At 35.5% G+C, this 12,096-nt stretch overlaps 1 protein-coding gene across 2 annotated transcripts; it reads left to right on the top strand.

Annotated features, from left to right (window-relative positions):
• The first annotated feature begins 2,683 nt into the window (after positions 1-2,683).
• On the top strand, positions 2,684-10,922 carry LOC107770687 (putative alpha,alpha-trehalose-phosphate synthase [UDP-forming] 9). 2 transcript variants are annotated; one of them, XM_016590022.2, is made up of 5 exons: positions 2,684-2,955; positions 3,164-3,215; positions 7,515-9,594; positions 9,745-10,012; positions 10,115-10,922. In XM_016590022.2, exons 3-5 carry the CDS (start codon positions 7,613-7,615, stop codon positions 10,436-10,438), a joined length of 2,574 nt encoding a protein of 857 aa, XP_016445508.1. In that variant the 5' UTR covers positions 2,684-2,955; positions 3,164-3,215; positions 7,515-7,612; the 3' UTR covers positions 10,439-10,922. The 2 variants fall into 2 exon arrangements, with proteins under 2 accessions (XP_016445508.1, XP_016445509.1); XM_016590023.2 differs by having other exon boundaries at positions 2,691-2,964.
• The last annotated feature ends 1,174 nt before the right edge of the window (positions 10,923-12,096 follow it).

Below are 12,096 nucleotides of genomic sequence, written 5' to 3'. Positions count from 1 at the left end.
TAATTGTTTACAATTATTTTCCAAATGCCCTTCTCTATTTTTTTTTATTTTTTTTTTGGAGATTGCAAAGCACGTCCATAATTTTCTAATTTATAGACCTTTTCCTGAAAGTGAAAAGTAGTATAAGGTTTCAAGATGTTCCCCCACTACATAATCATTTAAACTGATAAATAGTAACAATTTTGTTTTATAATAAGTTAAGAATATTCAACTTTCAAAGATACATACATGATCTATGTATTCAACTTATGATTCATTAAATTAATTTTATGAACGTTGAGTTATTATCTTCTGCAAATTGCTCACACATTAACCATGTAATATAAAACATATACTTGTACTTCTTCTAGCTAGTAGGTTGAGACTCTAAATCTCATACAATATTTTTAGGCACTAGATCTCCACAATTTAAGATACAACCCTATGAATGAAAAGAATCCGGAGGAAACACTTTCTCTTTAATGATTTTATACAGTACAAATTCTAATTAATCGAAATAATAAAGCGGGTGTCGGACACTTAATGAAAAAAATAAAAGAATATTTTAACAAAGCAAAACCTCCAAAAGACATTAATATATTTAAGTAGAAACCTTTAGTAACCCCAACAGGTTACAAAAATTGCTTTAATATTTCCTTATGTATGTTAGTTGCGGATAAACACCTTGTGGTCCTTTAATGATTTTTATTGGGGAAGAACACCTATTCCAGAAGTAATCCGAGGATGCCTTTCAATATACTATTTTATTAATCAAAAGTCATTTAATTTAATTAAATGGATTTCCCTTATCATGCGTGATTGAGATGTTTGTTAATCTTATTGTAAATATATCTTTTTTGTACTTTTGCCATAGGTTGGAGTCTATCAAGAAAAGCATATGGAAGGATTAATTAGTCATAGCTTATCCACATTTGACCTAAATTTGTTAATTAAAATAATAAGCCAATAGAGAAGAAGTACACCTTCTTCAATAAACAACAACCCGACTTTGTTATACTGTTCACAAGATAACATTATTTATTCATGCTAATGAAGCCTTCTTTTTATATTTATATATAGGTTAATTAAACTGACCCTAACCATATTAAGAATTAATCAAGCAAGTTTTCTTATGGTCTCGGTAAACCACTAATATTGCATCTCACCCTTCTCTGTTGACCTTTTCTCTTTATTTTGTTGTAGCTGGGTAAAAGGCAGTTAAAATTCCATTGAGCTAATTTATTAAAAAATTATAAAGAAACTATGTAAATCATATTAAGGTTCAAATAAAGTTTTCGGCGAATATAGATGTTGGTCCTAAGCGGTAGTGACATTATTTATTTAAATTATGCATTTTTCTTTTTTTAGTCAAATTCGCAAATATTGATCAGAATTTTACTATTCTTAGCTAAATTTTTTTATATAGCCAATATATGGAGTTCGAACAACGCATTTTTATTTTATTTTTTTAGATGGAATAATAATATGTTTTAACTGTGTATTCCTTCTTTTTTTTCTGACCAAATATTTAAAAGTAACTTGATTAAAATATTATTATCTTTAGCCAAATAAAAATTGTATATAGTCAAAAACATTGTTTCAAGTTTTTTTACACATATTTTGGTAGGAAAAAACAATTTAAATAACTAATAAACTTAAAAAGATAAAAAATATATATTTCATTATAAAAAAAATACTGCATGGACAAAAAAATCTATGTGGCAGTATGTGTCACACTCCCATGGATTGTGCATCCAAAGCGGCCAAGGCTATGAAATTATCAAGTTTAGAGAAATATTAAAAATCACTTGAAATTTATTGAGAGAACTAAATAAAAATTATCAAGTTGAAGAGTCCCGAACTATTTTACCTTATAATCTTTTCCGTATCTATTAGTGGTGTCTCTTTGGTGTAGTTGTCTTATTTGAGTTTAAGTGGGGTTGTTAGCAATATCTTGGCAAAAGGAAAATTGTGGTCCAAACTCCAAAGTGGTAAACAAAAGAAAAGAACTTGTATTTTATGCACTGAATGAAATAATGTACCTATGCATATAAAATACTCAAATGATCCTTTTTAAAATAATGCATAATCTTTTCTCTCGAGTCATAATGCGCGATCATTATGTGATTTTTATAATTCATACAACTTTTGCAAATCCTATGTTACTTAATAACTAGTAAGATTTTCGATATAATTAATTACTACATAATTTGAATATTTTTAAAAATTAATGTCATAAATCATGGATTCATTAAAGTTTATTTTTTTCTACATGAAGACAACAATCAATGCAAATATTCTTAAACAACCCCTAGTTAACACAACTTTAACTAAAAAATCTCTTCTAATTCCACCTAAAATAATCATGTCTCCTCTCTCCTCTCCCAGCCACACCAAAAAAAAAAAAAATAATCTTAAACTCATGGAAGTAGTTAGTTCGTAAAATAATTTAATATTGTTAGTTTAAATTTAAAATAGAAAATAATCAGTTAATCATAATTAAATAAAAATATATTTATGAAAGACGCATTTTACATTTATTATTCCTCAAGTAGTCGTTAAATATAGTAGGGAAGGATATAGTTGTAATTAAGAAACTACTAGATGGCCAATCACGAAGCAGAACATGAGCAGCAAACCATGGTTAATTCAGATTAACCATGGTAAAGAAAGGTCGACTTTATCCTGTTACAACTTACACGTAAAACGACACTGCCCAAAAGCCCCAAAGTCAAGCTTTTCCCCCAATTTATAGAAATCGTACTTATTGCATCAAGTCTTGTACAATCTCTCTGTCTAATCTCATTTCTATTTTTCTCTCTGCAAAAACACATTCTGATCTCATTTCTCTCTTTATATATTTTGCTTCCGTTGAAACTTCGCACCAAAATACACGTACGGTGTCTTTTTCTCTCTCTTTCTCTCTCTCGTCGGTTTCTGACGTCATCACCGTCTTCCGGTCACCGGATTTCCCTTGTATGTACAGTATGCACCTCGTCTTTTCTGATATGTTGTTTATTTTCTATTTAAATTTGATTGCTTTTGTTTTATTTTTTTTCCTGTGGAATTTCATGTTTTGGAGGCTGTTCTTATGAAAAACCGTTAAGGAAAAGGAAACTGAAAAATTATTCTTGTTTATTAATTGTTATTTGTTATTATTGAAATTTGTTGTTATTTCTCACAGGAAATTGCTGGGAGGTTTAGAAGGTTGACAATTTGCTTAATTTGAAATTAAGGTGAGAATTTTCTCATTTCCTGTCATTGCATAGCGGTTTTTAATCATTGTAAGGGCTTAGTTAAGTTTAGATCCCCATTCCTTTTGTTTACATGGTTGTACTTGTATTCCGACTTGATATATTTACTGAAATGTTGCCTTGTACTGTCTCTTACAGCAAATAGCCATTTTGTTTTTCATTTGAAGCTCTTTTTTGTTTCTGTACTTTGTATGATTTTTGCATGGTTTTGAGTTTCATCTGTCTTGACGGTTACCCGAAGGAAAACAAAATAAGCTACTAACATAACTGTTCTCTCTCTCTCTTTTTATTTTTATTTTTTATAACTTATAACTTAAAACCCAAGGAAGAGTTGAGATGTTTTTTTATGAAAATGAAGTTCGCAGCAAAAAATGGCTGTTTCAAGATATGTCTTGTTTGTTGTACCTCTGGGTGTGGCCTAGGGTCGATGGAGTGAGAGGAGAGCCATGAGGTCTTAGGTTCAAATTCCAGCAGAGCATAAAACATTAGGTAATTTTTTCTCATCTACTTCAGCCTTGGTGGCAGCGTTACCTGGTACTTGTGCTGGTGGGTGATACCAGGTACCCGACGGAATAGTCGAGGTGCGCATAAGCTGGCCTTGATACCACCATCATTAAAAAAATATGCCATATTTGTTCCTTTAAATTGTATCAGATTTCCTTAACATGGGAGTCTAATTCCGTTGGGACATTTAACTTAACCAGTAACTTAATGTGAATATCAAAATGCATAAGAGACGTGGAAGGTAATGACTACGGAAATGGATTCACTTAACAACTATGGAAGTAAATGTTGAACGAAGAATCTGGACATGTGTGTGTATGTGCATGAATTTGAGTGTTTGTTGAGGCAGCGTTAAATATTAGGGTGGAAGAAAGGAAACGGGAATTCAAATCACCAAGGAGCAGAGTTTGCATGGGGAGGTATAATATGGTGTTACTTGGAGAGCCCATGCATCATGCACGTGAATTGCCATTCCTTAATGAGTAGAAGACAGCAATTTTTTCTCCGTAGAAAGTTCCACTAGTTGTAAGAGAAACTTTTCCACAATAATGTGTTTGAGTTCACATTTATTGCTGAGTAAAAAGTTTAAAAGGAAGTTCATAAATTGGAAGCTTTCACAAGTTTTGAGGGGACGTGAATGGACTGTTTGTAGCTGTTGAAGTGTTTACCATTTTTTGTTTCCTTTTGCACGGGGACCATGCAAACCTAAACATCTTATTAATATAAAAATTGAATGTAACACCTTAAAAGTTGAAAGAATTAAATTATTATCACCCATAAGGCGACAAAATATCATAATTATGTAGTGAAGGGCACGGGGTACGAGCACTTAGTTTCTTCTCAGTCTCTTAGCTAATAACCAGCAGAGATTACTATCCCCACTATGATCACATGAAGATCTTGTTATATAGAAATGGACATGCAAGCAATGTGGTCTATGGCCTGCGCATACAGGTGTCTGTTTGTTGCATCTAGTGCTCACAAATTGTAGTTGGCTCATGACTAGAGGCAAGACCCTAATTGAGCAAGCTATTTGAATCTAGTACTCAGAAAGTCCCTTGAGAGTTCATTGCGTAGGGGCAAAATCCTTCAAGTTCTTTGCTTGACGCCAGACTCTCGACGTTTCCGGTGAGTTTTTATGCCTAATACCATCAATAATGGGAAATGAGTATGAGCATATTCAGAACGCAGGGGCAATGCATATTTTTTTTAATAAGTAACACTGAAGAAAAGCATTTTTTGAAAAACTGGATTTTATCTAGTTTAGTCATGGCATATGGCTCTTTTCTACCCTTCCTAATGTGCCATTTGATTCGTGATTACATATGAGTGATTATTCAGTTTGCAGCTCTGTAGTTTAGTGCTTAATAGATAGGAGATGCCTTATTTGAACTATCAATTGTTTTCTAAACTTTATTGTGTTTGTACTTTCTATTTTCTTTTTAATAATTTACAAAGTTTTGATCTCTGGTTGTTTTTTGTTAAATAAGATGTTATATAGAAGTAAGTCTCCCTCTGTTTCCACAAACTGGAAGATCAGACTTCACCATCATCCTTTATTACAGAGATTAACAAGGCTGGCTCTAGTAAGAGAGCAAAACCATCTTATGTAGCTTCATTTATCTAGATATATAGTCGTCCTTGGCTGGTTTGGAAGATTCGTTGGATAATGTCAAATGTGAAAAACACGTAAAAGCGCTAAGCTCTAAGTCCATCAGGGTTTTAAGCGAAAAGCGCGAGATTCATTAGAAAGGTGCAAACAAAAGAAGTAAGAAGATTTTGTAGTTTAGGAATAATAAATAATAAGCAGAAATAACAAATATATAGATAACAAAATTTAAAAGAGAACTAAAATGAAGTAAAATATTCATTGTTTAGTGTCGCCTCTTCAAGATAATGCTTTTGGCGATGAGACGTATGCCTTAGAGCCTTTGTGACTGCACTGAAGTGCTTGCTCGGTAAGGCGAAGCATTCTGCATGTTCTGCACCAGCTTTAGGATTTAAGCACACTATAAACGAGCCTTTGACAACAATGTGTTGTAGGGGCTTCAAAATTAATTAGGCAGAACCTTAAGGAGTCATTTTGTTCGGAGACAAGTTATACAGGGATTAGGGATTAGTAATGCATGTATTATTTCTTGTTGGATGTTTGGTTTGTTTTATTAAAAGAGATATGAGTCTGAAGAGATGAGGTCATCTTTGTCATTTTAATAGTTTTATTCTTTATATTGCTAATACTTATATTCTTATTTCACATTCCACCCTGTATAAAATAATACACAGACCCCCGCATAAGAGACAAATTACAACCAAACAAGGTACACGTTACGCTGAATTTAATGAGGAGATTAATTCTCCTTATTCAAACAACCGAACAATGTGCAAGTTACGCTATATTTAATGAGCACACTAATTCTCCTTATTTTTACACCAAACGGCTCTTAAATACGGATTGAGCTGAAAGAGTAGCAAGTAGAGGAATTATGTATATAATCAGTAGTTTTTTCCATGATACATTAACCTGTCCATATAGCCAAGAGTATTAATATAGGAAGGTCATGTGAAAAATGAAGATTGCATAATAAAGAATTAGTATACTGCCAAGTTAAATACTTCTCTTGCATATTCTTAAACAACATATTTAAGAGTTCTGATGGGATGTTAGAACTCATCTCATGGCTGGTTGGCAAAGCTATTAAGTTTTAGTCTAGACCTGCAATTGATATACTCTAGAAATATATGGTAGTATATATGTTTTTAGCTTTTGACAGAGCGTTGAATATCCAATAATTTCCTTTTAATGTAAAAATGTTAGATGCAATTCATCATGACGCATTTACCTCTAATTGCTACCTTCAGAAAGTATATAGTGAATACATGCCATAGTCTTTCTGACCCAAATAAAAGCAATAGCTTTTAAAGCATCAGTGGAATATTTAGCCCTCCACCAAATTAGTATTTTACAGCGAGATAGAAGGATTAATAGTTGTCCTTTCTGTAATTTCCCTTTAATTGGAGAGTTTGGGGGTAGCACATGGGGGTAGTACATGATTTGGTGCACTCACCTTCAAATGGGTTTTGGGTTGGATTTGAGTTTGTTACCAACATATCATTCCTAGGTTCGTTATATACCATCCACCAAGCTTACTCAACACATTAAAAGTAGAAATAATCTTATTAATGGTACATGTTTGTTTATTCACTGTCCATTTCAGCTGAACTGCTGTTGCTACTGAGGCAGCCATGGTCTCTCAAAGCCATATTACTGTTATTAATGTAAATACCATGTTCGTGTACCATAGCACTCGGAAATGTGTATTTCCCTTCTTTTGTATTGGCTCCCACCTTATAATGTAACCAACCCTCCACCCTGATAAATTGGTAATATTTGTAGCTTTTGTAATATATCACTCATCAGCTTGTAAATTTTTGTTTAAAGCTACTGCAGCTGTCGAATTCAGTGGCGCTGCATTTCATGTTGTTCTTATTATGTGATTGAGATGAATCGTTGGATCATTGCAATGTTGTAACAATTCTATCAACTCTATACTTATTTCCATTTATGAAGTTTTAGATTAAGTATTTCTTGACACTTCTATTCCTTGCCTTTCTTTTTAGCATCTTTGCCATCCCTTGTTTGATGCTCGATAATATCCTTAACCCTTCCAGTCCATAGTTTGTTTGTTTGATGTTCTGATGATGTTAAGAGTCATGTCTTATGATGACCTTGTTGGCAAATTCATAATTGATGTCTTTCTCTACCTGTTGATACTGTAGGTACTGCACAATTGCTTTGGGGGTTAAAAGTTTCAAGCATAGATTTCAAATTCCAGCAGCGCTTGTTTGCCAACATTACCAAATTTCACTTTTTAATCATGCCATCAAGATCTTGTGCTAATCTTTTGGACATGGCATCTGGAGATATACTAGATATACCTCAGACACCTAGAGCTCTTCCACGTGTGATGACAGTTCCTGGAATCATCGCAGATGGTTATGGCAGCAATGATGGTGATTCAGATAGTATGTCATCCTCATGTCGAGAGCGAAAAATCGTTGTAGCAAACATGCTGCCTTTGCATGCTCGAAGGGATACAGCAGCTAAAAAGTGGTTCTTCAGTTTGGATGAGGATTCTCTTTTATTACAATTGAAGGACGGGTTTTCTCCTGAAACGGAGGTTGTCTATGTGGGTTCGCTCAAGGTTGATGTGGAACCTAGTGAACAGGAGGAAGTTGCTCAGAGACTTCTTGAGGAGTTCAAGTGTGTGCCTACTTTTGTACCCCATGACATCCAGGACAAATTTTATCACGGCTTCTGTAAGCAGCAGCTTTGGCCTCTTTTTCACTATATGCTTCCAATGTGTCCTGACCATGGAGATCGTTTTGACCGTCAGCTGTGGCAAGCTTATGTCTCTGCAAATAAGATTTTCGCTGATAAGGTTATGGAAGTGGTTAATCCTGAAGATGATTATATCTGGATTCAAGATTACCACCTCATGGTTCTCCCTACATTTTTGAGGAAGCGCTACCATCGTGTCAAACTTGGTTTTTTTCTTCATAGCCCATTTCCTTCCTCTGAAATTTACCGAACTCTCCCTGTTAGGGATGAAATTCTGAAAGGATTGTTGAATTGTGACCTAATTGGCTTTCATACCTTTGATTATGCACGTCACTTTCTGTCATGCTGCAGTCGAATGTTGGGTCTCGATTATGAATCTAAACGAGGACATATTGGACTTGATTATTTTGGTCGTACAGTTTACATTAAGATTCTGCCCGTTGGCATACATATGGGTCGATTAGAGTCTGTGATGAATCTTTCTTCTACTTTTGATAAAGCTAAAGAAGTTCAAGAACAGTTCAAGGGGAAGAAGGTCATTCTAGGTGTGGATGATATGGACATCTTTAAAGGCATTAGTTTGAAATTATTAGCATTCGAGTATCTGCTACAGCAGGACCAGGACTTGCAGGGGAAACTTGTTCTTGTTCAAATAGTAAACCCCGCTCGTAGCTCGGGCAAAGATGTTCAGGAAGCAAGGAAGGAGACATATTCAACTGCTGAAAGGATTAACCAAATTTACGGTAGATCTAATTACGAGCCTGTAGTTTTGATTGATCGTCCAGTTCCTCGCTATGAGAAAACAGCGTACTATGCTGTTGCTGAGTGTTGCCTAGTGAATGCTGTGAGAGATGGAATGAATTTAGTGCCTTACAAGTATATTGTTTGCAGGCAAGGTTCTCCTGGTATGGATGAGGCTATGGGTATTAAAACTGACTCTCCTAGAACTAGCATGCTTGTTGTGTCAGAATTTATTGGTTGTTCTCCATCTCTGAGTGGAGCAATTAGGGTGAATCCTTGGGATATTGAAGCTGTGGCTGAGGCTTTAAATGTGGCCATCACAATGTCTGATTCCGAGAAACAACTTCGTCATGAGAAGCACTATCGGTATGTAAGCTCTCATGATGTAGCTTACTGGGCTCGTAGCTTTATGCAGGACTTGGAAAGAGCATGCAAAGATCATTATAGCAAGCGTTGCTGGGGCATTGGTCTTGGCCTGGGCTTCAGAGTAATTGCACTTTCTCCGAGTTTTAGAAAGTTGTCTATTGATCACATGGTCTCCTCATATAGGAGGACACAGAGAAGGGCAATTTTCTTGGACTACGATGGCACTGTTGTACCTCAATCATCATTGATTAAAGCTCCAAGTGCTGAAGTTCTTACGCTGTTGAATGCTTTAAGCAGTGATCCTAAAAACACTGTCTATATTGTTAGTGGCAGAGGAAGGATGTCATTAAGTGAATGGCTATCACCTTGCGAAAGGCTTGGAATAGCTGCTGAACATGGGTATTTCATAAGGTATGGAGCTAACCCTTCTGACTTGTATGGATATTTTGTGTAACATGACAGAGTCCTTTGTGGCAGTTGCCCTGTAATATCTGACTTGGAATTTGTCGTGAAGTTTCCCATGGATACCTTCATGTTAACCAGGTTTCTATCTTGTTGCAGGGGTAGTAAAACAGCGGATTGGGAATGTTTGGCTTCTGATCTTGAGTGGAAACCAATTGTGGAACCTGTGATGAAACTTTACACAGAAGCAACCGATGGATCATATATAGAACCGAAAGAGAGTGCTTTGGTGTGGCACCATCATGATGCAGACCCAGATTTTGGCTCCTGTCAGGCAAAGGAATTGTTGGATCATTTAGAAACTGTACTTGCAAATGAACCTGCAGTTGTTAAGAGGGGCCAACATATTGTCGAAGTCAAGCCACAAGTAAGATCGTCCGTCCTTGTGTATTTGTGTCTGATGCAGATACAGACATGTGCATGTTGCATTATGCTCTTCAAAGTTTTTACTTGTTTGTGGTGATTGCAGGGTGTGACTAAAGGATTAGTGGCACAAAAGGTTCTCTCAATGATGGTAGATAGCGGGAAACCACCTGATTTTGTGATGTGCATTGGAGACGATAGATCAGATGAAGACATGTTTGAGAGCATATTAAGCAGTGTATCCAGTCCGTCAGTCACTGCTGCCCCAGATATCTTTGCCTGCACTGTTGGGCAAAAGCCAAGCAAAGCCAAGTATTACCTCGACGATACTGCTGATGTTCTTAGACTGCTTCGAGGGCTTGCTAATGCTTCTTGTCCGAAGCCAAGACATACTGCTCAATTCCAGGTTGCATTTGACTCTGTTTTGTGAGTAGGCAAAGAAGTGTGCGGCGCATGTACATGGTTCTACTTTTGGATTTTAGCTTTGACTGATGAGGAATAAACATTCCTTAATCGATCTTAACTTAATGTGATGCATGCCTGGACTTAGGCCTGATTTTTCCAGGTCATGTGCATTCAGGGCTTGAATTCCTGTTGATGCTGACTACTTTTCTGTAGAAAGCATCGTCGGGGCAAAATTATTTTTCAGTACAGTTTTTGCTGAAGTCATGACGGCTGCCCTGAATGATTAAGAGGCACCATTGCGTGTATAGAAACATGACTCTTTAGTTTGTTTAATGACAGTTTGGTTCAAGTTCCATCTCAATGGAGCTTAGTAATCGTGCTTGATGCGTTTTTTTGTCAAATGAATTTGTCAGAATATGTAAATAGTTCTAGACTTTCTGGAATTGTTTTGCGTTCCTACTGTATATACATCTGATATCTGATAATTGCAAATTTAGTGGTTATTTCTAGTTCTGCGCTCTGTGGTCAATGCAATCCAGTTTCTGACTCTCTATGTCAAATTTTTCTGTTTCAGTTGTTTTATGGCATCTAATAATTGTCCTTTGAGACTGCCGACTGAAAGGGTGACTCTTCTCTAGTACGATGCTCGTATTAATTGGTGGGGATCTCTCAAAATTCATCTCTTACAACGGTCATTCTAGTTATTAATTTCCTCAACATTTCATGTGAATAAGATTGCAACTACAATATGCACACAATTTGGTTCCAAAATTTGTTTAAAAAATTTCCCTTCTCGCTTTTCCTTCCCAAGTTAACGTGCCTACCTCTCCCCTAAAAGAATTGATGAAAAAAATTTACAATTAAGTAGGCGCTTGGACGTAAAAATTGTAATTATTGAAAAAAAAGCAGTATTTGGAGCTTAGTTGAAAATTGGTATTTTGGAATTTGAAATTATGTTTGGACATAAATATTGCAGTTTTGTGAGTGGGAAAAAAAATAAAATTTTTGAAAAACTCATTGTCGATTTTTTTTTCAAAAACTTGCAAAATTTCATGGACAAACACATTTTTAAACTTTTTTTTATGGACAAAGGGGGCCTAAGTTTTCGGCTGGAGGGATTTATTGTGCAAAAAAAAAAAAGGATGCAGGGTCCAAGACAACGATAGTCACTGAAATCTTTCACCTTGGAATTACATCGATTTGCATTGTCAAATAGCAATGATTCGAAGCCCTTTTTTAATACTATTTCGAAAACTCAAGAAGGTTCAACTAACTAAATAAAATTGAAGTGTGATGGAAATAAGATGGATGAATCTTGCAATACAAATCTGGGGATACAATAAGTTGTTTTTCTATGTAATCGTAACATTTTTGGGAATTCAGTTGTCATGTATCCAGAAAGTAACTACTAGTCTACTACAACATAGTTCCAATCAAGTAATTGTAGAGATAACAGTTAATAGAGGATGAATAACTAAGGTGGAAGTAGGCCAAATTGGAATCTCAGTGATAAATAGCCGATGAGGCTGTTGGAGGGTTGGGACACTACATTTCGGGTTGGGCGGTGTCCGAGCCCTTAATGGCCCCACAAACTCAATTACTTGACACAAGACGCCGGCAGTAGGGCTGTGCTCGGATCGGATCGGATCGGATTTAGCACATTTCGAATCGAATTTTGGATTC

The sequence above is a fragment of the Nicotiana tabacum genome, chromosome 20 (genome assembly GCF_000715075.1).
Source record: "Nicotiana tabacum cultivar K326 chromosome 20, ASM71507v2, whole genome shotgun sequence".
In the NCBI taxonomy this organism is placed as follows: domain Eukaryota; kingdom Viridiplantae; phylum Streptophyta; class Magnoliopsida; order Solanales; family Solanaceae; genus Nicotiana; species Nicotiana tabacum.
The sequence above is the reverse complement of the archived record's forward strand: the minus strand, read 5'-3'. Positions and strand labels throughout refer to the sequence as shown.

What these genes read in the sequence shown, in the direction of transcription:
- LOC107770687 (XM_016590022.2), top strand. Translation starts at nt 7,613, where the DNA reads ATGCCATCAAGATCTTGTGCTAATCTTTTGGACATGGCATCTGGAGAT. An exon ending in GAACATGGGTATTTCATAAG is followed by an intron (nt 9,595 to 9,744) that starts GTATGGAGCTAA and finishes ATCTTGTTGCAG; the next exon opens with GGGTAGTAAAACAGCGGATT. An exon ending in TTGTCGAAGTCAAGCCACAA is followed by an intron (nt 10,013 to 10,114) that starts GTAAGATCGTCC and finishes TGGTGATTGCAG; the next exon opens with GGTGTGACTAAAGGATTAGT.